This window comes from Natrix helvetica, assembly GCF_964273705.1.
Source record: "Natrix helvetica genome assembly, chromosome: 2".
In the NCBI taxonomy this organism is placed as follows: domain Eukaryota; kingdom Metazoa; phylum Chordata; class Lepidosauria; order Squamata; family Natricidae; genus Natrix; species Natrix helvetica.
The window spans coordinates 37803944-37830872 of record NC_138552.1 but is presented as its reverse complement, the minus strand read 5'-3'; the positions used below and the strand labels follow the sequence as shown (position 1 = coordinate 37830872).

At 38.9% G+C, this 26929-nt stretch overlaps 1 protein-coding gene across 3 annotated transcripts in view; it reads left to right on the top strand.

Moving 5' to 3' along the window:
- The window catches only part of OCLN (occludin), a 37109-nt gene extending 14509 nt beyond the window's left edge, over positions 1–22600 (top strand). For all 3 annotated transcript variants that reach the window (XM_081945199.1, XM_081945197.1, XM_081945198.1), the window contains exons 5-9: positions 2638–2768; positions 12785–12985; positions 15025–15196; positions 17107–17148; positions 20293–22600. In XM_081945199.1, the coding sequence (XP_081801325.1) occupies positions 2638–2768; positions 12785–12985; positions 15025–15196; positions 17107–17148; positions 20293–20394 (648 nt within the window). In that variant the 3' untranslated portion in view covers positions 20395–22600. The remainder of the gene's footprint in view (positions 1–2637; positions 2769–12784; positions 12986–15024; positions 15197–17106; positions 17149–20292) is intronic.
- The last annotated feature ends 4329 nt before the right edge of the window (positions 22601–26929 follow it).

Here is a 26929-nt window from a genome sequence, read left to right as displayed (position 1 = left end):
ATTCAAAAGGATTCACAAAATTTTAAGCACCGCTGTACCTTGAAGGAATATATGGATTGCTGTCTTTAGATAGCAGATATTGCTTCAGCCACATTGCCTTCTTAGCTTGCAGTTACAGCACATTATTTATCTGACCATATGTATTTCTGTGATATCTTGCCTTGCAATTAGCATTGTTAATGATTCTTTTAACAAATTCTAATATTTTAGGCTGAACCTTCCTGAATATATAAATGTGTCATTCTTATTTGCTTGGAAATTCTTTTCAAGTATGACTTACTGATCTATCAGTCTATCCAGTCCCCATAAATACTGGAATTGAATCTGTTAAATGGATCCTTAAGTGAAAGGGAAATGTCCTTAAGTTCTGTTTTGAACAATGAGTTAAATAGGTGCAGAATTAGTCTTCTCTGTTTAATGCATTTCAACAGAGTGCATTTCCTGCTGACTCCCTTTTTGTTAGAAAATGTGGCAGCTCTTAAAACCTTTTTTTTCCTCTTCAATTGGCTGATTGGTATATGCGTTAAGCTTTTAAACAAATGACTGTAAGACAAACACTACCTGTGATCCTGGAAAATGTATGCTACCTTAAAAAAACCAGGCAACCATATTTTATCCAAGTACTTGTGTAATTTGCTTCTTTGTTCAAAGCTTTGTATGAACTCAGAGCTTGGGTAACTAATGCACTGTGTAAATTAATCATGTGTAAGTACCTCATACTGATACACAATAGTTCCCATGCTTGTGCAAAGTTAGGAAATCTGTTCTCTAGACATTAATGAATCATAGTGACAAGCCACTGTAAACAGTATGACCAATGGTGAGGACTGAGCGAGTTTTGTTTCAGCAATATGTGTCACTGAATCCCAATCTTTCAGTAATAATCCTTGCATGCAGCTGCTCACACTAAAAACAGAAGTTTTACTAGAAAGTTTTCTTCCTATCAGGTAAAAAAGGAGCAAAACCAAACATTTAGTCTCATTCTTTACCACATAACAGCATGTGAAGCAACAACATCTCAATTAAATCAGTGTAAACAATTAGGGTAAGAAAGCAGCAATCCAACAAAAGCTCAGTCCTCCAGGACACATATGCTAATTAAAAGCATTGTTTAATGTCACTTTAAAGCTATAGCAGCCTCAGAAAAAGTGATTTACAATCACTTGTTTTTTATTTGCACTTACAACTATTGTATCACCCTCATAGTCACATGATCACAATTTGGGCACTTCATAGCCAGCTTGTATGTATGATCAGTTCAGTGTCTAGTTAAATGATCATGATTTATTATCTTTTTGACCAATTTCTGGCAAAAAAAGCCCTTTAAGGAAGCTGGATTCACTTAATGACTGGCAAAAGAACTGTTGTAAAATTGAGTCTGACTCAAGTTATGAGTCCAACAATTTACAGCAGAAATTGTGGTCACAATTGTGATCATAAGTCAAGAATTACTACATGCATTTTTCTAACTAAAGCCCATATGAAAATTCCTCAGATGATATCAGTAAGTACTGCTTCTCCTAGAATAGAGTCTCTAACCCCTTGGCTGCGGCACGCTACTGAGCTGTGTCCTGTTCAAATCAGGGCTGTACAAGTGGAAGGCAAGTGCGCATGCCTGCAGCTTCACTTGCACGAGTGCAGGTACTTGCGATCATGCGTGCCTGCCACTCATGCACAACTACTGCCCCCCCCCCCTGCTGGGCCACCAGTCTGTTCTAGAACAGAGGGGTCAAACTCTATTTCATTCAGGGCCGCATCAGGGTTGTGTTTGACCTCAGGGGGCCAGAGTGGGAATGGCCAGGGAGAACGTCACTCCTGTCAATGGTGTCTGGGGGCCCCCGAATGCTCTGCTGCCGAAAACAGGCTCTCGAGCTTCATTTTCACTGGCAGAGGGTTGCAAGAGGCCATGGCAGCTGAAAACTGAGCCTGAGGGCCTGTTTTTGCTGGCAGAAGCATCGCGGGCCAGTCCTTCACTGTTTCCAGGTAACCCTCTGGATAGGATCCGCCCCCCCCGGGTCTTGAGTTTGACACCCCTGTCCTAGAAGAAATTGTCATGATGGAGGGAAAGCCCATCCAATCCAGTTTGTCACATCATCTCATCAGATGAAAAGTAGAAGTAGACAAGGAGGTTATAGAGATGGCAGTCCAGTGTTCTCCTGTGGCTAGTATTCAGAGCAGTGCTACTTCTGATTCTAGAGATAGTATGTATAGTCATTATGACTGAAGCCATTGTGAATCTTATTCTCCACGAATGTTGAAACTCCATTGGTGGCCAATCCTATCTAGAGTCACATAAAACTGGCTATATTAAACAAACAAACATTCTTTTTTTGTTTATTTCTTCTGCTAAATTGCAGTGATTCCTGTTTATTCTGTTGTACCAAAGAAAACTTAGTGAAAAATTACATTTGGAGCACAGTGGCCTATTACTGGAACCCCATGTTTTTGTTAATGGTGTGCTTCTATTGCAGAAGCTAATACCATATCTGCATTCCAATAAGTTATTTTTATTTGTTTGTTTCCTGATAGTGTTATGTAATATTTAAACATACAAAATCTAACCAATTAAAACCTGAAGTACTAGATTAACAGTATCCCTTTCAATGTTAAACATTTATCTCATGTGTGCTCTTCCAGGTTAAGAATGTAAGCCCAGCAGCAGTTTCCCCAGGGGCTGGCTATCCAGATCGAGTTGCCAGTTCTATGGGATACTCCATTTCTGATACTCCTGCACATCAGATTCCCAAGGACAACTACACAGCTAGTCCGTGAGTAATCATTCACATCTTTCTGCTTGCTTGCTTGCTTGAATGAATGCAGTGTATTTGAAAGACAGGGCAAAAACATGGGTGCAAGCTATATGAGAATTTTCTCCTTCCTAGAGCAATTTATCCTTATTATATTGCTGTTGGTGAAACTTTTAAAATCAGTGTTATTCATTCTAGCTTTATTCAGAGATTTTTTCTGCTACTAATTGATTTACAATTTATCAAATTTACTTTTGCTCTTTTTTCTAATTTTGTAAATCATCCTATTCTTCCTTTATAAGAGCAGCAAATACAGGTAGTCTTCGAGTTGCAATAGTTCGTTTACTGTCCATTCGAAATTACAGTGGCACTGAAAAAAAGCGACTAATGACTGTTTTTCACATTTACAACCATTGCAGCATCCCCATGGTCACATGATCAAAATTCAAGACACTTGGCAACTGTCTCGGATTTATGACAGTGTCCCAGGGTCATATGATCACCTTTTGTGACCTTTTGAAAGCAAAGCCAATGGGGAAGCCAGATTCACACAGCAACCTTGTTACTAACTTAACAACTGTAGTGATTCACTTAACAACAGTGGTAGCAGGGGTGAGTTGCTGCCGGCATTACTGCCGGTTCGGAGCACAAAACATTTTGCTCCACATGCATGCGCAAAATGTTAGAAAAGGGGAAAAAATTAAATTTCTGCAATGACGATTGTTGTGCGTATGCGCAGAACCAAAAATCAAGATAGCGCCGCCGCCAATAGAACCGGTTCGCGGGTGTGGCAGGCCGAGTTACTACCTATTCAGCCGAACTGGTAGGAACTCACCTCTGAGTGGTAGGTCATAAAATGGGGCAAAACTCACTTAATACTTGTCTCATTTAATGATAGAACTTTTGGGCCCCGTGTGGTAGTAAATTAAGGACTACCTGTATTCCACTAAATATTAATATACTTGCACGTGATCAACCCAAATACTTTAACAATCTTAATAACTGGTGCTAATAAAAATACTTTATTTTTTGGAGTATAAGACACTCCGGAGTATAAGACGCACCTTAGTTTTTGGAGAGGAAAACATGAAACAAAATTCTGCCTCTACCTACCAGCATCCATTGGTATTCATCTGGCTATCGTCCTTGCAACAAATATAGAACAGCCAGGTCAGCTTCAGCACATTATTGCGACTGATTCAACATGAGCAGCTAATACCCTCAATCAGCTCTTCCAGGCTGCAGGGATTGCCACAGACCATCGCCACCTCCGTACCCCATGTTTTTGGCCTCTGCGCCTCGCATTTTCAGCCCCCGAACGCTCTGCTTCAGACCCGTTCAAGGCTGCAGAGATCGACAGAGCACATTGCTACCAATCGCCACCTCCACACATTGTGTTTTGGGCCTCCACATGCCCCGTTTTTGGCCTCTGCGCATTTTCGGGTGGTTCCAGGCAGTGGGGAGCGGCTGCAGCGATGTGCTCTGGCAATCCGCACAGCCTTGAATGGGTCTGAAGCGGAGCATTTGGAGGCTGAAAACACGAGGCACAGAGGCCAAAAATGTGAGGCATGGAGGCGGCGATGTTCTGTGATAATCCCTGCACCCTGGAATAGGTCTAAAATGCGATGCACAGAGGCCGAAAATGGCCAAAGCGTGGGGGCAGGTGGGCGGAGCTACATTTGGTGTATAAGATGCACCAAATTTTCACTCTCTTTTAGGGGGGAAAGTGCGACTTTTACTCTGAAAAATACTGTAAATGTGAGGTATTAATTGGCCCCAATTATTTCTAGAATGAGAGGCTTCCAAGATTTGCCAGACTGTAGTTAGACTGGAAAGTCTAAAACCAACCCCAAAATTATGAATTTTGTAATGTTTTCTAAGGAGAAAACATGGGCATCTCCACATTCACCCGGAATCAAGTTTGCCCTGAAGACTCGTCTTTTTTGTTTGCTTGTTTAAATCAAACACTTGTGCTTGATTTATTAACTGTAGTAAGTCCATAAATTGAGTTTATACATGGTATTCTACAAGCATATTCAATACACTGAAAAGTTATAGGTTATGCAGACCTAATGACCAAGAATTTTTTAAAAGTTCTAAAGAGGGGCTGGGGGTACTGCAGTCTGTTCAAATGTAGTTTTGTATTAATGAAATGATTGTCTTATATGTATGTTCCAGTTCTAATCTTTATTTGTATAAGATAGCCATTGTTTGGATAAGAATAGTCAATTTGCCTTTTGATAACGTAGTATATAAATACACAATTACAGCGAACCCTGTGCTCTGTGAGTCTCCCAGGGCTAGGTAACAAAGTAGAGCTGAGACAGGCAGCCTTGCGATCTGGGATCACATAAGCTCTTTTGGAAGTCTTGGGTGCAGCAGCTAGAACTTCCCAGAGTTTGTCACACAGTGGTAAATGATTAAATTTCATGTTTCCCCCCTGGCTTTAATTTTTGCTTAAGTTGCTTTCTGGAACCCCAGTCTTTCCATAAGTTATGCCGTCATGATATTGTCTTTGTTTCTTGTAGTATTTTCTACTACAACATCGCCTTTGTGTTGCAGTTTAGATGGAATAATATGATTAAAGGAAGCTATGCTGAAAGTTACAATGAGAAGAAGGCATGAAGCCAATATTTCTGGGCAATTAATCTACTTTGGCTTCCTGATTGGCAGTAATATTAACTTTTCCTTCATTTGTCTATACTTAATGGAAAGATTATCTGTGAATTGAGAATGTCGTCCTGATTTGTTGTTTGCAACTATATGCTTGCCAGATTTGACTTGCTCTTTAATCCTTAACAAGATGTTCTATCTTACAGTATTTTTTTCCTGTCCGGTTATATCTTCCCATCTCGTCCCATCATTTCCACTCAATTTTGTCTCCTCCCTTTGCACTGCTTTCCTTCCAAATACAGCAACCTTTACTTCTCCCAGCTCTACCCTGTTTTTTACCTCCTTTATACTGTTTCTGCTGGAAAGAGGAGAGAAGGATGTCAGAGAGTGTGTGCTTGTGTATTTTTGCAGAGGAGGCTGATTTGTATGTGAGAGAGGCAGAGGTTCTTTGGTGCAGAGGCCAATTAGTTTTCTAAATGAGATCATTTGAATCACCAGTAGTTAATACAAGTTAACCCTTGAGTTAACAGCCCTGTTTAGTGGACTTTGGATACTATGAATAAAATCTGTAGCTTTCTTTCAAATATGTAGAATCCTATTTGCCATTTTATGCATGCATTAAAACCTATTTCCTACTGTATGCATATATAACTGCTTGAAATATTCATGCTTAAAATGAATAAAGTATGCATGTGTAAAATCGTATTCCCATGCATAAAACATTCACGTTTAAAGTATTATTTGGATTTAACGGTCATTCTTATCTTGGATACTATTTTCTCATGTTACTACCGTGTTTCCCCGAAAATATGACATGTCCTGAAAATAAGGCCATACCACATTTTTTGGGTGGACAAAAATGTAAGCCCTCCCCTGAAAATAAGCCCCCCTGGACAGCCACCCTCCCCCTCTGTCCAGGCAGAGTGCCGCTCACTGACCTAGCGGTGTCCTGAAGGCACCAAGCTGTAGGAACGAGGTGGGGGGCAAAGGCTCACGTTGCTTGATGCCTTTGGGATGCTGCTACGTCGGTGAGCGGTGCTGTGCCCAGCTGGAGAGGGGGGTTGCCGGGCAGCTGCTCTCTTGCGAGCGGGCTCCTGAAGAGCCAGGCACAGCCTCACAATCGAACAGCTGTGTTGCGCTGGCGCAGCAGCACTACACAGCAACCATGAGGTGACCATGCTCACGAGCAGCCGCCCAGCAACCATGAGGTGACCATGCTCACGAGCAGCCGCCCAGCAACCATGAGGTGACCATGCTCACGAGCAGCCGCCCAGCAACCCTCCTTTCCAGCCGGGCACAGCACCATTCACTGACCTAGGGGTATCGCCAAGCCACGTGAGCGCCTTTGGAATGCCCATAGGTCAGTGAATGGGGCTCTGCATGGCTGGAGAGGAGGGTTGCGTTCCCCACTCGCATGACTCCTAGGCTCACAATGCCCTTGCCTAACTCTCCCTGCAGAGCCAGGGTGTCTCTGCTGCCGCCGCCGCATGGCTTTTTCTGCAGCTTTCAAAGCACGGAGGTAGGATGCCGAGTCTTCTGGCACTTGCCGCTGTGGGAGTACGCTCTATGGTGGTAGGTGGCTGCCGGCGGAGCGTACTCCCAGAGCAGCTGCCCAGCAACCCCAAAACAAGAAGCCTTTCCCTGATAATAAGGCCCAAGCCATATTTTGTGGGTCAAAAGAAAATAAGACCCTGTCTGATTTTCGGGGAAACATGGTATGCTAAATCCAGGATTTAGTTGTAATTCAATTTATGCTCCCCCCCCCCACTAGCTCTTCTTTTTGGGGTGATAGGCTTTTGACAAGTGTGTGAGTGTGTGCATGCATGCAATATATAAATGCATGCATGTATATATGTTTAAACACATACACACACATGCATTGTGCAGATGCAAGTGTTTCACTTCATTTTTTACAGAAAAAGATTCCAGAATTGGTTTCAGTGGGACGTGGTGACCCTAAATTAGTAAAGGGGAGCAAAACCGATAATGCACAGTATTTTTAATCTAAATAAATATTTCTTTCTGTTTACTTTTCCATTAGATAGGGAGGTGAATTTGTTGTCCTTTGGTATAAATATGATAATGTTAGAAAGATTCTTTCAGTTCATTTTCTCCCATGTTTTTAACAAAATAATATTTTTGCAAGAGCGCTATATGAGAAACATCCGTAATTTAGATTATTGGAGAGACACAGGGCATTTCAAAGAGGTATATTGAGATATTTCCTTTTGTTTACAAGCCTGGTTTGCTTTTTATTACTTCCATTATTGGCTTCCCAGTTCCCATGCTATACGGCCAAGAGGCATCTATACAAGTTTGCTTTCTGATAAAGAAGTATTTCGAGAGTACCATGGAGCTATTTTGTAAACAGAAAGCCCTGCTACTTGTCCTACCAGTTTTTAGAGTGCCCTTCAACACTTTAAAATTTTCAGATTTGCATACTGATCTTGAAGATTCCTGGTTTGTTGCACCATTTTCATCAGGGATGTGCAATTTAGATATATGTTTGATAGAGTTGTCAGGTCTTGTCATGTGCTACACTGTAGCTGGTGTAGCTGATGTGTCAAGGTTCCAAGTAAAATGTCCCCAGAATGAAAGTCCAACTTTCTTCAAAGTCTGTTTATTAGGAACATATCATGTTGGCAAGGTCTTGGTGCAATTCCGACTCTGGCCAGACTTCGGAATTACACCCAGGAAAAAGCAAAAGTTTTAAACTCCCCCCCCCCTCCCGCACATAGTCACAATCCCCAACCAATTCTCAGTCCATAGTCCATAGTCCGATGACTCCAAACTCCACCCTCCTCCAGCTGCAGGCACCATCTCAGTTCCTACGAGGAGGAATACCACCTAGCCGTAACATTCCCGCTTTATCTCTGCAACCCTCCTTCCTGCTGCTAGAATGTAGAACCTGAAGCACCGCTAAATTCCTTTGCAGAAAACCTGAAAAAGCTAAGAAAAGACTAGACAGAAAAGAATAGACAAAGGCTACCACTAAAATACGGCTACACATATGTCAGCTTCGGGGTCGACACAATGTCCATTTTGAGAAGGTTTTAAGGGATGAAATAGGTAACTGAAGAATTTTAAAAACTTAAAGCACCGAATTTGCTTTTTTCAAACCCACGTACTATAGATGCTCCAAATTTTTGATGCACATGGGGGGGAGGGCATGGTCACATTTTGTCTCCCTTGATCTACATCAGTGTTTCTCAAACTTGGCGACTTTAAGTCCTGTGGACTTCAACTCCCAGAATTCCCCAGCCAGCTATGCTGGCTGGGGGATTCTGGGAGTTGAAGTCCACAGGACTTAAAGTTGCCAAGTTTGAGAAACACTGATCTACATGATACAGGGGAAGATTGAGATTTGCTTTTCAGATGGTAGGTTGTCCAAAACACTTGGACAGGGTGACTTGAATAGTAGAAAATAAGCAATTCCTTAGCTTTTACAGTGTGTAGCTAGATAAAGAAGCATTATTGTTGTTTCTCTAGAGAAGAGAAAAAGACCAGAGTCTAACTAACCGGGGTTTACAATTAAACCATTTTTCAAGTAAGGATTAAGTTGTACTTCAAAGGATTGTAACTTGGAGACCGTTCCTTGGTTCATGTCATTCATTAGCTTATAAATAATTCACAAAGAAAGACAACAAAGAAAAGTGAGAGAAGTAGTAATGGGGAGAGTAGGCAATAATTTATTAGCTTCAGAAAGTGGTCATTGTATGCCAGTTTTTTCAAACTTGACAACTTTATGATGGTGGGCTTAAACTTCCAGAATTCTGGGAGTTGAAGTTTATACTATATATCTTAAAGTCACCAAGTTTGACAACTGTAGGCTTTGTAGACTGGCCATTGTGTAATGGGCAACAATTGTATTTAGCCATTCAGATTCTGGAAGTGACTTACCCAGTCATTAATGCCAAGTAATTACGCTTCAATTTTGTAGAAGCCTATAATAATCAGTTAGTTATAATAATCACCTAGTGTTTTTTCATTCTATTTCAGTGTTCCAAAATATAAATATTTCCAATACAAATATAATTCATATTCACAATTCAATACATTGTTTTGCTTTTCTTTTTATTATTAGGTAATTACAGAGGAATAATTTAAACTATGGGCTAATGTATAATTGCAGTTCTAATTATTAGATATACAACTAATAATTTATTTATTATTTGTGCCTTTGGAAAAGGATATCAGCTTATACCCGTGATGGTGAACCTGTGCCCCGCAGAGTCATTTGTTAGGGCATACGAGGCGTTGCCCTGTCAGCTCCAGCACACATACACGCGCTGGCTAGCTGACTTTGGCCTTCTTTTGAGGACGTTTTTCACCCTCTGGAGCCTTCCTTGAAGCCTCTGGAGCGCAAAAAACTGGCCCTACAGGCAAACCGTAAGTTCAGGAGCAGACTTTCTGTTTGCTCATAGAGCCATTTTTTGCCCTCCTGAGCCTTCAGAGGGCAAAAAATGGCTTCCCTGAAGGCTCCAGAGGGCAAAAAATGGCTCTATGGCCAAACCAGAAGTCACCATTCTCGAACTTCCGGGTTCCCCATAGGTCCGTTTTTTCATCCTCCAGAGGCTTCAGGGAAGCTCCCAGGGCCTCCGAGGGGGGGCTGTTTTCACCCTCCCCAGATTCCCAGAAAGCCTGGGGAGGATGAAAAAACCACGCCAAAAGCGGGGTGCGCACATGGCATTATGGGTGTGGCATGCCCATGCACGACCCCCCTGCGCTCCCCTCGCTTTTGGCACGGGAGCCAAAAAAAGGTTAGACATCAGTGGCTTATACCAGTGATGGTGAACCTTTTTTGGCTCGCGTGCCACAAGTGGGGGAAGCGCAGGGGGGTCGAGTGCTGGCGTGCCGCACCCATAATGCAACGCACGACCCCCCCAGTGCGCATGCGTGCACAATGCGCGACCCCCCCATTTTTACATTTTTTTTGCCCTCCCCTGGCTCCAGGGGCTTTATAGGAGCCTGGGGAGGGCGAAAAGAGCCTCCCCCACCCCCCCGGAGGCTTCAGGGACCGTCCCTGAAGCCTTCGGAACACTTAAAACGACCCTCCGAGCAAACCGGACTTCCGGTTTGCTCGGAGGGTGGTTTTAAGCGTTCCGAAGGCTTCAGGGACGGTCCCTGAAGCCTCTGGGGGGGGCGGGGGGGGCTCTTTTCGCCCTCCCCAGGCTCCTATAAAGCCTCTGGAGCCTGGGGAAGGCGAAAAATAGCTTTTAAAAAGGTGAACTCAGCTGGCCAGCGCACGCATGCCCTCTTGCCAGCTGACAGGGCAGCGCCCCGCGTGCCCTGACAAATGGCTCGGCGTGCCACAGGTTCGCCATCACGGGCTTATACCATAAAATGGAATATAAACAATACAGATAACAAGACTATTACAATAAATTACAATACAATACAATACAATAGCAGAGTTGGAAGGGACCTTGGAGGTCTTCTAGTCCAACCCCCTGCCTAGGCAGGAAACCCTATACCGTTTCAGACAGATGGCTATCCAACATCTTCTTAAAGACTTCCAGTGTTGGGGCATTCACAACTTCTGGAGGCAAGCTGTTCCACTGATTAATTGTTCTAACTGTCAGGAAATTTCTCCTCAGTTCTAAGTTGCTTCTTTCCTTGATTAGTTTCCACCCATTGCTTCTTGTTCTACCCTCAGGTGCCTTGGAAAATAGTTTGACTCCCTCTTCTTTGTGGCAACCCCTGAGATATTGGAACACTGCTATCATGTCTCCCCTAGTCCTTCTTTCTCTTAAGCTAAATATACCCAGTTCCTGCAACCGTTCTTCATATGTTTTAGCCTCCAGTCCCCTAATCATCTTTGTTGCTCTTCTCTGCACTCTTTCTAGAGTCTCCACATCTTTTTTACATTGTGGCGACCAGAACTGAATGCAGTATTCCAAGTGTGGCCTTACCAAGGCATTACAAAGTGGTATTAACACTTCACCTGATCTTGATTCTATCCCTCTGTTGATGCAGCCTAGAACTGTGTTGGCTTTTTTGTCAGCTGCTGCACACTGCCGGCTCATTTTTAAATGGTTGTCCACTAGGACTCCAAGATCCCTTTCACAGTTACTACTGTTGAGCAAGGTACCGCCTGTACCAGCGATGGCGAACCTTTTTTGGCTCACATGCCACAAGTGGGGGGAGCGCAGGGGGGTCGTGTGCGGGTGTGCCGCACCCATAATGCAATGTGCGACACCCCCCCAGTGCACATGCACGCACAACAGGCGCGACCCCCCCATTTTACTTGCTTTTTTCCCCAGGCTCCAGAGGCTTTATAGGAGCCTGGGGAGGGCGAGCCTGGGGAGGGCGAAAAGAGCCTCCCACGACCCCCCCGGAGGCCCTCCGGAGGCTTCAGGATCATCCCGAGGCTTCCCTGACGCATTTGGAGCGCTCAAAACGACCCTCCGAGCAAACCGGAAGTCACTTCCAGATTGCTTGGAGGGTCGTTTTAAGCGTTCCAAAGGCTTCAGGGACCGGCCGGAGGCTTCCCTGACGCATTCGGAGAGCTTAATACAAGCATCTGAGCAAACTGGAAGTCACTTCCGGATTGCTAGGAGGGTCGTTTTAAGTGTTCCGAAGGCTTCAGGGACCGTCCGGAGGCTTCCCTGATGCATTCGGAGCGCTTAAAATGACTCTCCGAGCAAACCGGAAGTCACTTCCGGTTTGCTCGGAGGGTCGTTTTAAACGTTCCGAAGGCTTCAGGGAAGCCTCCGGACAGTCCCTGAAGCCTCCGGAGGGCCTCCGGTGGGGGGCGGGGGGGCTCTTTTCGCCCTCCCCAGGCTCCTATAAAGCCTCTGGAGCCTGGGGAGGGCGAAAAATGGCTTTTAAAACGGGTGAAATCAGCTGGCCAGCGCATGCATGCGCTCTGGCCAGCTGACAGGGCAGCGCCTCGCGTGCCGTGACAAATGGTGGCACGCGTGCCATAGGTTCGCCATCACTGGCCTATACTGTACCTGTGCATTTCGTTTTTGTTGCCTAAATGTAGAACCTTACCGTTTTCACCATTGAATTTCATTTCATTAGATAGTGCCCAATGTTCAAGTTTGTCAAGATTCTTCTGTATCTTAAGCCTATCTTCTGGAGTGTTGGCTAATCCTGCCAGCTTGGTGTCATCTGCAAATTTGATGAGTTCCCCAAAACAGAGCCTTGGGATACCCCACTGCATACTTCCCTCCATGTAGATGCAGTTCCATCGAGGACTACAGGTTGAATGCGGTTGGTCAACTAGTTACGAATCCAAATGGCGTAATGCATAATTCGCATTATGCCATTTGCCATTGAAAAATTTCATGTTGTCCATCTATAAATCCATGTAACATAGTTCTTTTATACCATTTTTCACTGCATAATCCAATTAGCCCCCTGTATTGATGATGTTTTTGGCATGAACCTGAGAACTAATTATCTTTACTTTTTAACAGGGTACCTGAAGTTGTGGCTCCCTTAACAAAAGACCTAAAACAGTCCCAGTATCTGAACGCCAGCAGTAACAATGGATCCGCTAAGGAGTCCCAACAGAAAAAGAAAAGAGGAAGAACAAGAAGAGCCAACAATGATAATTATGATGCTGATTATACCACAGGTGGCGAATCTTGTGATGAACTGGATGAGAACTGGGACAGGTATTGGCTACTCCACCTATTTGGCTGTTGTTATAGCACTAATAGCCAGTGAGGTCTATAGGGTAGTACAAGATTTTAGTTCTAGCAATATCTGTAACTGTATCACAGTTGATGATGATGATGTTGATTTAAAGGTATATGCTGCCTGTTTCCCAGCAACTCTGGGAGATGTTTATGTACTATGGAAAGAAGGAATACAAATCGGGGCTCAGTCTCACATTAGGAATCATCAGCTAATATTTTGACAAAAATGGATGAAATACCTTTCCTGTTACTAAGAAAAATACTAATCCTATCTACGATTGAAATGAAGCTCATGCATTTTATGAAAGCAGGTGCACAATAATTTAAGGTTTTGGAATTCAGTAGAAGTGAGATATGGTAAGTGTAGCTGCTGTATTAATAGTGTGTCAGAGTGTGCACAGTGTGACTATTTTGAGACGGAGCAAAATACAGTAAACAGAAGTTTGTCTTTCAAACAGTGATTTATCTACAAGGAATATATACATACATGTACTAGGCAAAGTCAGACAATCAGGAATCAACTGTAGCATGGAAGCACACACGGAGAGAGAGAGAGACACCCTCACAGGACCTCTCTTAGATATACAGCCTCTTAAAGTAGTGTCAGCCCAAAAATCTTGTTGACTCATTCCCTGCCTTATATCATTGTAGCAGCTGATCAGCACTTAAAGTATTTCCCTGACATAGTGTCATTTGATATCAACCTATAACTATTTGTGTGTAAGTGTAAAACAGTGAAGAGAAATGCAGCCAAATATTATATACTGAAGCGCATATAAGACCATCAACTTTATCTTGAGATGTTACTTGTATGTATCAATATTATAACATTATGATAATTCCCTCCCTTGAAGTTTCAGTCTGCCCCTTCGGCACTTTTTTTAAAATCTAAATTTTAAAAATTCAACCACAGAATCTGCATTTTAAAAAAATCTATTACACTATGTCTTTATAATTATTATAATTAAGTGATTTTTCTTTTTTACTATATAATTTTTTGAAATGATGTTTGACAGATTATATCTGGAGTTTGTTTCTGGTTGAGCTTTATGAGAAATCAGTCTGGGTTAACTGGGAGTGTTTAGTGTATGAATATAGTAAATAAATAAAAGAAGTGGACCAAATTGTTTAAGCCAAAATATAACAACATCAGTTTTTTTAAAGGAAAGCCATAACTGCTCTACATTTTAGAAATATATCTGTTCACATTTTAATATTTGTTTAGTTTTGCAGTTACCTGAAACAGTATGTTCATTCGTACTAAGTATTTATCTAGTTCATTATCTTTCCATACATTTTTTTTTAAATCACCCACACAAAATGTGACTATAAAAATAGAAACTTAAGGAAACCTTTCATCAGCATTAACTAGCCCACATGTCAACATTTTTAAAAATAGGTTTGCTGGGTTGGGTTAAGAAAGAGTGCAATCTGAGTATAAAATGTTGCTTTATTTTGTAGAAATCATTTTCAACCACAAATGTCTAAGCCAAGATGAGAATTTCCTGTAGAAAATCAAATTAATCATTATATTTTGCTGTTTGGTCACCATGCTACTCATTGTGTATAGTACATTGAAAAAAGGATGCAAAGAATATAGCCTGTCAAGTACATTTCAAGAATTGGTGGAATTTGGGGCAAATTTGGAGTGTTTTAGGAACAAATGCAAATGTCTTCCTTTAAAACCCAGACATTTTTTGTTTAGATACATTTTGCGTAATTTCAGTGTAGCTCTCCAGCTAATGGAAGCTTTGCCTCCATTATAATATGTGGAATTGCAAATTGTTATTATAAAACGCCATGTTTGTACTTATGTGAGTACTAATACAAAAGAGTATTCAATTAAGTGTAAGTGTTATACATATATTGAAGAGCAAAGATGAAAGGTGAATTTAACTCATATGTTAATATACTCTTTTTTTTGCAAACGTAAATCGGTTTATTTTGAGTATAATCTGACCAGTTATGGATCCAAATCATTTTACAAAATCCATTTTAAATTACTTGTCATCTAGAGAGTATCCATCTGTATCATCAGACCAGCAAAGACAAGCGTACAAGCGAGATTTTGATGCAGGATTACAAGAATACAAACAATTGCAAGCAGAACTCGATGAGATCAGTAAAGAACTCTCTCGCCTTGACAAAGACCTGGATGACTACATCGAAGGCAGTGAAGAATATAAGGTAGCCTCTTTATTTAAACCAGTGTTTCTCATCCTTCCCAATGCTGCGACCCTTTAATACAGTTCCTCATGTTGTGGTGACCCCCAACCATAAAATGGGTGTCTCGGTTCCTAAGACCATTGAAAATATGTGTTTTCCGATGGTCTTATGCGACCCCTGCGAAAGGGTCGTTCAACCCTCAAAGGGGTCCCGACCCACAGGTTGAGAACCACTGATTTAAACTGATGTAAACGGATAATTTATGTATTTTCCAGTTTAAATTATATGAAAAAGATTATTATGTTTGTAGTTCATGTTGGTCCTAAAGTTATCCAAAACGTTAGTAGTAGAGTTGATCCTAGACTTAAGGGTGTTGCAACTGCTTTTTATTTAGGTCATATCCAGAAAATAGGTTGAAGTAATTTGCAATAATTACTCAAACCTTTTTCAGCTGTCTCACTGAGTGAATCACCTTCAGACTCATTTAACATGACCAGGATTGCTTCACAGTTTCCTATTTTTGTTTTTTGAAATGTTCTAAAACATGAAGCAATATATACTTTTGCAAAATCAATAATAGAGTTAAAGACTATTACCTTATTTTGTTTTCAGATGTTTATAGGATACTGAAGAATTAAGATGAAAAAAATCATTTATAAACAGGATCCAGGGAAAAAGCACATTATCATTTATAATCACTATACATTTGTTTCCTAGAAATTAGACTTATCATACTTTAAAAGGCTTACAAGCATTTTTCTGTTTACGAATTTCACAGAACAGTGGAGTTTATCTAACCAATAAGTCTGCCTGTGATTGAAAGCCTTTCCTTTTTGAGCAGTGGAATGGGTAGCAATCTCTGAACAAGTTAGCAATTGCTGATTGAAGCTGATGGGAGTTGGAGTCTGTCAGCATTTGATATAAACTCTGCTTTGCTGATTTAGAGGAAATGGCATTTTGAGGAAACTTTTAAAACTTAAACTGTTCAGACAATAAGGTCCATTTGCTATGATAATTAAAAAAGTAAAAAGTATTCAGTAGTTCAGCTTTCACGTGAGGAAGGTTTGTTTTTCAATACTCATTGCTTTTTCCTCCCTGACACATTAAAATCTTAACCTTCTTAAAGACCAACTTTATATTCTGAAGTTAGTCTGAGAATATTGAAGTCTCTTTTCACTATTTGTTTAGTTTAGACATCTTTCCATTCTATTTAACAATGGTTAAGAAAAATGCTTTGGGCTCCTTTTAAAAGTGTAGTTTTTCTAGTTCCCTCTCTGCTAATCATCTTTTTGGTGTTCCTCCCCATACAAACACAACTGAGATGAGAATTTCATTTGTAAGTCATTGTAGTTGTTAAGCGAGACAGCCACATGACTCCTTCAATCATTGACTACAATTTCAGCGCTCATAGTAGTGGTTTAAGCAATTGCATGAGTGGTTAAGTGGAGTGCCGGAGTGCTTCAAGTACAGTGTAAGAACACAGTAAAGCAGTAGGAAGAAGCACTGGGTCAAGCTTGAAGTAGTGGCCTAGGGCCTTCAGCAGTTTCAGCCAGCTGAAAGTGATTTCTTCAGGCTTGCAAGAAAGCTAGGCTTGCAAAAAAAAGGCATGCTTGCTCTAAAGAGTTCTGCATGTTTTAACGTATTTGTACATATTTCAAATATTTTAAATGTAAACAGCTATCAGTAATTTGCCTTTAAATGCATTGGGTTTCAACTCGGTGGGTAAACTACCTGAAATTAGGTAAAAGTGGTTTTTCTTTGGCTAATGACAAACTCCTTACCCAATTTAAAGAAGGATTTTCTTATTAGTTTTAAACAGGATTGTTTGATAAGCTATTTGGGTAATGAAAGAAAAGGATTGGGAAGTCATGAATTATTACATGATTGTCTAATTTGACACTGGGTCTTTCTCCCCCCCTCTTCCCCCATAGGCTGCAGCTGATGAATACAACAGATTGAAGGATATCAAATCAGTAAGTGGTTTTAAGAACTAGGGTGGCAAGACTCGGTTATAACTTTAAATGTTCATTGTTCTTTTCAGGTCCCTCATTTACATTTCAAATTGTTTAATTTATTTTCTTTTTTCCTTACTCATTCTTCATCTCCAGGCTGCTATGTGAGCTGCTCATCATAACTCTTGTTTAATAGCAGCTGCCCATTTCCCAAACACTCCAGATAGATAGGACCATTGAAATGTCTTTGAATATTGTAGCTCAGGTTGGTAGTTACGTTGTTAGTTTGAACTCGGCAATTTGATTGCAAACGTTTTGTCCCCATTCAAGGAGACATCTTCAGTGCACTTTGAATTGTACTTGTCTGGGGGAACATTGGCCTTTAAATACCTTTCTGAGTCCTGATCTGATTTTGGGTTGTGTTGGCTGGTTGTAGTTGCTGAGTTGCTGCTACCACCAACACTAATTTACATCACACAGATGGTACTTAAAACCAAGGACTGTGACTCAGTTACTACAGCCAGTCAATAACACAACCCAAAATCAGACCAGGACTCAGAAAGATATTTAAAGGCCATTGCTCCCCCCAGACAAGCACAATCCAAAGCGCATTAAGATGTCTCCTTGAATGGAGATGAAATTTTTGCAACCAAATTGCCAGACTTGGAGTTCAAACCAACAACAGATAGGACCATCTTGTGGGAACAGTCTTTGGACTGGCCAAAGAAGGCAGAGACCCCAGAGCCAATCCTCTGTCTATTAGGGCTTTATGACATTAAATCTTAAGAAATAAGTCAGTGAAGAAAGAGGTATATAGTAGTCAAATTTACAATAATCACAGTGATTCAAGATCTAAGAGTGCATAGACTGATCACAGCAAATCTTATATAGGTTCAGAGAGAAAGGGCACCAGAACAATTTGCTCTTCTCATAGAAAGAATTTGCAACTACCAGTAGTAGGAAATGTAGATGGGTTGCCTTAGGAATCCTGACTGTTGGGGGAAAGAATATTCTTATTTCTAGAGCACTTTGCTTAACAATAATACAATTGTCATGCTAATTGCTCTGTGTTGTTATTTTAAGAATTGACCCTCAATCCATCTTAGATAGGGAAAGCTGGAAGGCATTCGCTATCTGCATCCTTAAGGGGACAGTAGTTGTAAAGACCATCAAAGCCTTTATAGCTAAGGGAGGACATGCCTAAGGTAGATTATTTAAATGTATAGAAAAAGCTGCCACAGTTAAAGCAATTGTGATAGAACTTGTAACACCAGAAACAGAAGACAGGACATAAATTCAAAGGTTCAAGTGATGGTACTAATTCTAATAAAGGATAGAAATATAGGATCAATATGTGTACCAACTTATAAAATTAAAAAGGGGCCAACTTTGCCTGTGTATAATGCTAAACATAAAATTAGCTCCATATTCAGTACAATAGTTAACAGTATAGTCTTTCTTGAAGATACCAGCATATCAGCACAGCTTGGTCTTTTCAATTTCTGATATCAGAACCACAGCACACAGATACTTCTCTTTTTTGTTTATCTATGTCCCTAATAAATGTTGAGATTTCTTAATGCCTGGCCTGGCTGACAAAACACAAATTAGTCACAAGAAAACACAAGTTCATACAGATCTGTAATAGTAGTAAGCAGATTTTTGGTTTGTAAGATCTATCAGAACCAGATTTCAGGGACATAAATTAGAATTAAAAGATGAGAAATTATCAGAACTAGATGGCACTGCAAGTATTTTAAACACAAATTCAATTCTGTTTACTCTAAGTCTTTCTGATTTCGGTAATGTAATATGAGTCAATTTCTAAATCTAATAGAACCTGGCCTGGCTTCATCCCACTGTTGATTTATAAATCCCAGAGAGCATATTTGGTCCATTGTGATGGAGTGCTATCCCATTAATAAAAGAGCACTGTGCTTTATTTAATATAGCTGCTCAGTTTGATTTTTAAACTGCAATTCTGGATCTGTTTACTTAATAATTCCATAAAAACAAGCAGGAATTACTTATCAGGTTGTAATGTGTAAGACTGTAAAATTCTAAAAATTGTAATGACTCTTCCTGGACGATGCAAATTACTCACGCAAATTGTAATGACTCTTTAGATGATGCAAATTAACTCACACATTTTGTAAGAACTGAGCATAGTTAGAGATATTTTTTTGCTTTTTTAAAGGCAGTAAATTGTTTGGATTCAATTTGGAAAAAGTGTTTCACAATGCTCAAGAGCACAAATAAGACTTATTAAAATAACTGAAGTGGGATTGCCCAGATCTAGAAATAGACCCAAATTGCTTCAATAATTCACAGCACATGCTGCTTTCAGGTTTCTCTGCATTCTGAAGCATCTAAGCCAAATGTAAAGACAAACAGTTTTAGTTTGTTCAGCACATTGTCATCTAAGTACCTTTTGTGCTATTATGGCTGTAGGAACTATAATTTCTTAATTTTGAAATATAGAACAATTTAATTTTATTACTATTCATTACTCTTGTGAAATAAATAGCCTTTTTCAAGTCAAACTTCATTCCTGGCAATTTGTTGGGTGCATAAATGTTGTTTTCTTGACCTCAAAATAGTGATTTTTCATTGTGTTCTTTGGGATGTTTTATGATTTCCCAGAAGCCCTGGGATGTCTCGGTTGTTTCTTTCTTTTTCCCCATGTTTTATTTACTTTATTTGAATAACATATAAAAATTCCATTTCAATTAAACTGTGTTTTCTGGGTACAGTTGTTTTTAGGTAATCGTAATCAAAATGTTTACAATTACATTCATCACAATAACATTGATACTATAATAATAATATTTTGTTTATCTATTTTATCACATTTCCTTTTTAACATTTATCCTTTTTATGTTCCTGCATTTCTAACTTCTGTTTTTATTTTCTAACCATTGGTAAAACAAGTTCCATTTCAAAAAGTATTCAGTTTCTTCTTTGTCCTTACTAGTAAGTCCTCGTGGTCTCTTAAATCAGGTCCCGCTTCGCTTCTTTACAATCAGCTAAAATTGGCTAGCTACTGCCATCTGCTGTGATTATTTTTATGGATTAAAATAGGAGTATTAGTTACATTAGCATTGTATTCTTAACATTAACTTTTAATAAGTTTGACATTAATACTGCTTTGTACGTTGTCCTTAGTCCGCAGATTATAAGAACCGAAAAGCACACTGCAAGATGCTGAAGAGTAAACTGTCCCACATCAAAAGGATGGTCAGTGATTATGACAGTCGGAAGTCATAACAAGAAGGAAACAAATCAGGTTGCATAAGAATGCCAATTTTCATTCAGCTGGAATACCTTTGTGTTGGACAATAGTGGGAGAGATGCTTTGTATACTTTTATATACTTCATAATATTTGTGCCATCTTTACCATGAAATAAGAATTCAATATATGGGATCTTTTACAGTTTCCCTGAGTCAAGGAATTTTACCACCTATGTTTTCAGGATCAACAATGGACATCTTGAGCTATTGCTTTCCTTGTTTTTGCTAATTCATTCCATTTTTCTCAGTAAATTGCAATCTTAATTTCCGAAAAAAATGCTAAATGTTTTTCATTACATCCTATATAAGCTATTTTATCCAAAACGCCTGTCTTCCTCTTATTGTTAACCAATTTTATATATATAGGTGACTTGTAAATAAAAAAAATAGCAGGCTTTACTTTTAAATGGCATCTACATGGACCCATTGTTGATCAGCCAGTATAATATATTTTTATTGACAATATGAAACTGATGTAAATTTATTCTGTTAAAATCTCAACTTGTACTTTAAATATCATTTTATTACAGAATTATAATTTTTAGTACTAGTGTTTTTGACTTGACCGTCCAATTTGTAACTCTTCTAAAAATGCCTGTATATTTTATTTGACTATATACTATATACTATACTATATACAGCTACAATTCTATACAAACTTAATGGGAGGTCCCAAATCAATGGAGTTTATTTCTGATATTGTATGCACAATAACCAATCCTTTTAAATTGCCAAAAAAAATCTAGACTATTCTGTAAAGACATATGATACCATGGCAAATGACAAAACAGAAGTAAAAGCAAATGTATTCACATTATGCGTAATCCTTGTGTAACAGCCACTCATTCAACAACTGCTTGACGTTACAGTGGTGCTGAACAAGTGATACTTTTGACCAGTCCTTGAAGTTTTGGCTGTCCCAACACCCCTATAGTCATGTGATTGCAATCTGAGTGATTGCCAAATGGCTCACCCACTTAAATGGTTGCAGTATCTTGCAGTCATGGGATCACCATTTGAAACCTTCCCTGCCAGTTTCCCACAGGCAAGTCAATGGGGAAGCCAACAGAGAAGGTTACAAGTTTTCCTGGTAGGTTGCTCATGTCCTCCCCCACCCGGCAGAAACTACCTCTGGCCCTGCCATGTTCAAACCATATGCCCTCCCTGTCTGCTTTCAAACTGTCTGGAACTTACTTAATGACTCTTCATCCTCGCTTATCAACACCAATGGGGGAGTGTTGTAAGGAAGTGATGTGGTCACATGACATTGCGCTTTACAACTACAGTGGTTAGCAATAAGAATTCTGGTCCGAATCCTCATTGTTAACCAATGACTACCTGTAACATATTTAATGTCGTAATGCAATAATAATATTGAAACATTAAATAATATTAAATAATATAAATTTTACATGAAAACAAGTACCATAAAGCAAGAGAACTTAACTTTTATACTAATTCTAATTCTCTGTTAGTTTATCTCTGTTAGTGGGCACTCATGTGACAATTATCTCTGGTGATAATTGATTGAACACTGGTGCTGATATCAAACCTTGCAGGTGATGGAAAAATTATAAGCACTGAATTGAAAAAAACAGATGCATTCATTTTGGACGTGTTCCAGTGTTGTACCTCATGAATGGAACCACAGAATTTGTTTTCTTTGGTGGTTCCCCTGAAACTGCCCGATTTTAGGTTTCTGACAGTGGCTGCATCCAGAATTAGAGGTGGGGAGAGATGATGGGGAATAAAAGGAATGCATGCCATACAATTAGCAGAGGTATATGATGAGTCTAAACTATGGGATTGCAAACAAGTTTGATTGTAGAGCCATAGAGTTGGAAAGGACACCAGAAGTTATGCAGTCCGAGAGTCTGTTGGACTCTGTTGTGGGATCTGTTGAACCATGTTTTTAAAACTCAATTAAGACCAGTAGGATTCTGTCATGACTAATAAGTCCCACACATCAAAATGTGACTGTTTGGATCCATCTACTGTACATTTATGTAAACACTGTAATAATTTTTGTTTTTAAAAAATCACTTTTTTTAAATAATGGAAAGTGTGTTTAAAATATGTACCTAGAATGCAATATCTACATATTGAAAGACTGGATTTCATTTGGTAATTTGTGATATAGTGTCAATAAAATTCAACTTTGTCAATGTATAAACAATCAAATCAACTGTTTTGCTTCATATATGTGTAGGAACATTAGATTTAGTTTCATTTCTGGACTATCTCGAGTTTCTTCATGAATGATCAAATTAGAGAGTTAGAAAAATTCATCAATCCTTTTCTCTGTGAAAAATAACCAAGAGTGTGTTCAGAACCATTATCTTGGGGAACAAATACCGTAAATTGTAGGAGATGATAAGGTTGAGCCCAAGGGAAGGGTCAGGCACATAATCACTTTCTTTCATACCCACAAGAGATCTAAGTCCAGCCTTCCTTGAATGTTGTTGACTCTTATCTACTGCCAATTTGCCTTGACCATTAGTAGCTCAGATTTTTGTACAACGATACCATGGAGTAAACTTGTAATCATTTGGACAACCTGGGTTTCCGATTTCTTGCACTTGCAGAAATGTCCTTGAAATATTTACCTGCCAAATTGGAAATGCAATACTCAGACAAATTTGGTAGCACAGCTTGGGATTCTATTATTGGTAACCCTAATATGTATATTAATCTACTCATTTGATAATCAATAGGTATTGAAGTTGATCCCTGGAGATAAAATTGAATTAAAGAACTATTTAAAAGAATTTTAAAAAAGATACTGCATTAGATGCCACTTGCCAATGTGTTTAGATGTAATAAAGTATGGACACATGTCATATATCAGTGCCTTCCTTGTAGCATCACCTACTCTCTGGTTTGTTCCCCTTCAAGATCAAGGTGGCCTCTATTTTGTTATTGTTTAAAATGGTCTAGAAGACCTGACACCCAGGCCTTTAGTGAGATAAAGAGATCCCTCACTTCATTTTCTCTGGTCACTTGCAATCTTTTCTTGATTTTATTGTAATTTCTGAGTTAATAAAATTTAGTAGTTGTCTACTGTACAAAGATGGTTTTTAAAATTGTATGTATATTGCACAAGGAGGGAAGAAAAAAACTTCTAAGTATATATCTTGTATGCATTAAATGTAAGCCAAGAGATTGTTTGTTTCAGTTTCAGTCCGTTGATACAGTCAGCAATATAAATGAACTGAATATTGTTATTTCATTTTTTGTAAGTTGTTTGCAACTTATATATAACTTGATAGCAGTCTACCATCTCTTTAAAACTAATGGGAACAGGCTATATAAGGAGAATAAAGCTCAGTAACTCAAGCTTAAATTTACACTAATCACATGCACCATAACAAATATTTTAGTATTTTGTATATCCAGTCCATTTCTTTTTTTTTATTAAAAGTTTTAGTAAATTTTACAAATGTTTCCCCTTCCCTCCCTCCACCTCCAACCATACCCCCCCTCCAACCCTCCCTCCCCCCAACCTCCCGGAGCAAAATACAGGGTATAAACATTTAACAATCATACGCTAACATAAGCTAACTGACTTTAACATCCTACCTCCTCTTGTGCTTTAATTCCCCTTTTGTTAAACTAACTTTAGATAAATTGTAACATTCCTTGTGCCTTCACTCATAAGCTAATTGAAATTTTTTAGTCCGATATTTATTTTGAATATAGTCAATCCATCTTCTCCATTCCAACTCATTTCTATTAAGCATTTGAGTGTCGGCAATAAGATACTTACCTTAATGCAAATCTAGTTATTTTTAAAGATCTACCATATTGCATGTCAAATAGTTTATTTCTGCTCTTGTGGAGTCTTGGGATCTGCACATTTATCCATGATGTATATTTGTGTATTTCCATTAGCTCAAAAAGGTGTCTTTAAGATTTCCTGAACAAACGAAGTAAATGAGAAATACGTTAGAAGTCTAAACATTAGAATCACAAGCTATTCTGATTCACAAACTCATCCAAACGTGTCCCTTCAGGTGTTGCAAGAAATTATCTCCTGCTAGAAGAATGTTTTGTTAAAAGCATTAAGTTGGAAACTTATCTGATTAAGAGTAATGTTTGATGCTCCTGTTTTGAATTGAGATATGTAAATACCTGGATCTGCCCTTTACCACAGGGAAGGAATTTCCAAAGCAGCAAAAAAGGAACATAAACGGTTCACACCAAGTTACAATTTTAGTTAAGAAAAAAAAGCTGTGGGTGTGGAACCATGGATTGCAATCAAATGTTTCATATGCCATTTTCATTAACATTTTATAGATTCTATTAATTGACTCAAAATAAATAGATGAAAATATCTGTATTCTTTCTGAAGAGTAATGCAAGAACCATGGAATCTGAAGGGCAATCTCATTAAAATTATGAAACAACTTCAGGGTGTTGATCTTAAAATATATGTGTAATTGCATGTATTTGTTTCATATGGGAGTGTACTACTTACAAGAACACATTGTGAAGTTTGTGAAGTATATGTAAATTATAAGCTATTAATAGAACTAAACGTATCTTAAGCTTTAAACATAAAATATATATCCAATACTGTTCTTTGACTGAAGTATTACAGCTAATCCTCAATTTATAACCACTCATTTAGCGACGTTCAAGGTTGCAAGGCACTAAAAAAAGAACTTGTGTCTGGTCCTCACACCTACAACTGTTGCAGCATTCCCATGGCCATGTGATTAAAATTTGGCAACTGGCATATATTTACAATGGTTGCAGCATCCTAGGGTCACATGATCATTTGCAACATTCCCAGCTGGTTTCCAGCATGCAAAGTCAATATGGAACAACTGCAGTGATTCACTTAATAAAACTGACAAAAAGCACAAAAGAATTGGGCATGAGTCACTTAACAGTTGCCATGGAAATTATGGTCCCAATTGTGATTGGGATTACAATCTACCTGTATTGAGAACTACCTGTATTGAAATAAAAAAAAAATTAAATTGCTTCAGTTTTGTACTTGGAATCCTACATTTTTTCTTCCCTTCCTCCATCTCTTAAATTTTTATGCTACTTCAACTGACAAAAACCTAGATATCTTACAAATAAAACAGCATAACAAACAGATATCATAATATAAATTAACCTATCCATTCATGCATAAATTCTGACTCATAAAACCACAATAGTATCATGCACATGCAAAGCACCTTTTTACCACTATCCTAATCCCTGAATGTGCACTTTAATAGCAATGTTTTCAACAGCTTTGTGAATGCTAATAATGTTGCAATTATTTCTAAAAATAACTGGCTTCACGGGAGTATGAACAGAGAATATTAATCTCCGAGTATCCTTTTGCCATAACTCATGGCAAGAAATAGGATATAGCCTTTCCTACAAGTGCTATCAGAAGGGGAGATGTTACCCAAAGCAAGCAATCTTGTTTTTTTAAAATAGTATGCTTTTATAAAAGCTATGAATAGTTGTTAAAAATGTGCAGGTTTGGTAGCAATATTTAGAGGGTATCCAGATATTCCTACATGTTTGTAGTATAATGGTCACCATTTCAAAAGTGTAAAATCATAGTGGAAAAAGTATTTTCTTGTCAGATTAATATCCCTTGATGAGAGCACCTGATCATGTTGCTTGAAATCAATATTGCATTTCATAGGCAATTTGGTATACACTGAGCAACAGTTGTTTTTAAGCATGCCTAGTGGAATTTTATCTCAGAAAATGGCAGGATTTTATGTAGCTCCCTTAAAAAAATCTGTTACCCCTTTCCCTATGCAAATATATATATATTAAAACAGCATTACTTATGAAAGTCCAACTATAGTGTAGCTTATGTTTCCAAACTGCAAGTTGCAGGTGCAAAGTTGAGCAAGCTAAGGCTGAGAAAGTGTGATTTATTACGATTTTCCAGTGTTAATGGTACAGATCATAGTAAGAAGCAAATAGTATCTTTTGAACCAAACCCTTCCTATGCATACCCATATAAATGTATGCAGGGGCGTGCATAAGTGCACCAGTGTGCCCAACGTCCCTGTCCTACTGTCCCCATTTATTTGTATCCATTTCCTGTGTTCTTATTCATGTTTATTCTTACTCCTGTTATCTTGTACGAGTGACAAAATAATAAATAAGTAAATAAATAAATAAATCTATCATCTATCAATCATCTATCTATCTATCTATCTATCTATCTATCTATCTATCTATCTATCATCTATCTATCTATCTATCTATCTTAAATTGGCCCCTCTGTGTCAGGACAATTCAATCCAACAATCAGTTGCATCTGCAGAAACCAGCGGTGCTCTTGATGTAAAATGTCCATTTTTACACAAACTACATGTGGGTATATTATATACTCTGATGATGTCTTTTCCCCCTAACTAATAGAAAGGATTCAAATTGAGCCCTTCCTCCTCTTTTGCTATAACTTGTACCTGTGTAGCAAGTTGGAGCGGGGATACACTGATATTCAATCATAATTGCACTGCAATCTATGATCTGCATCTT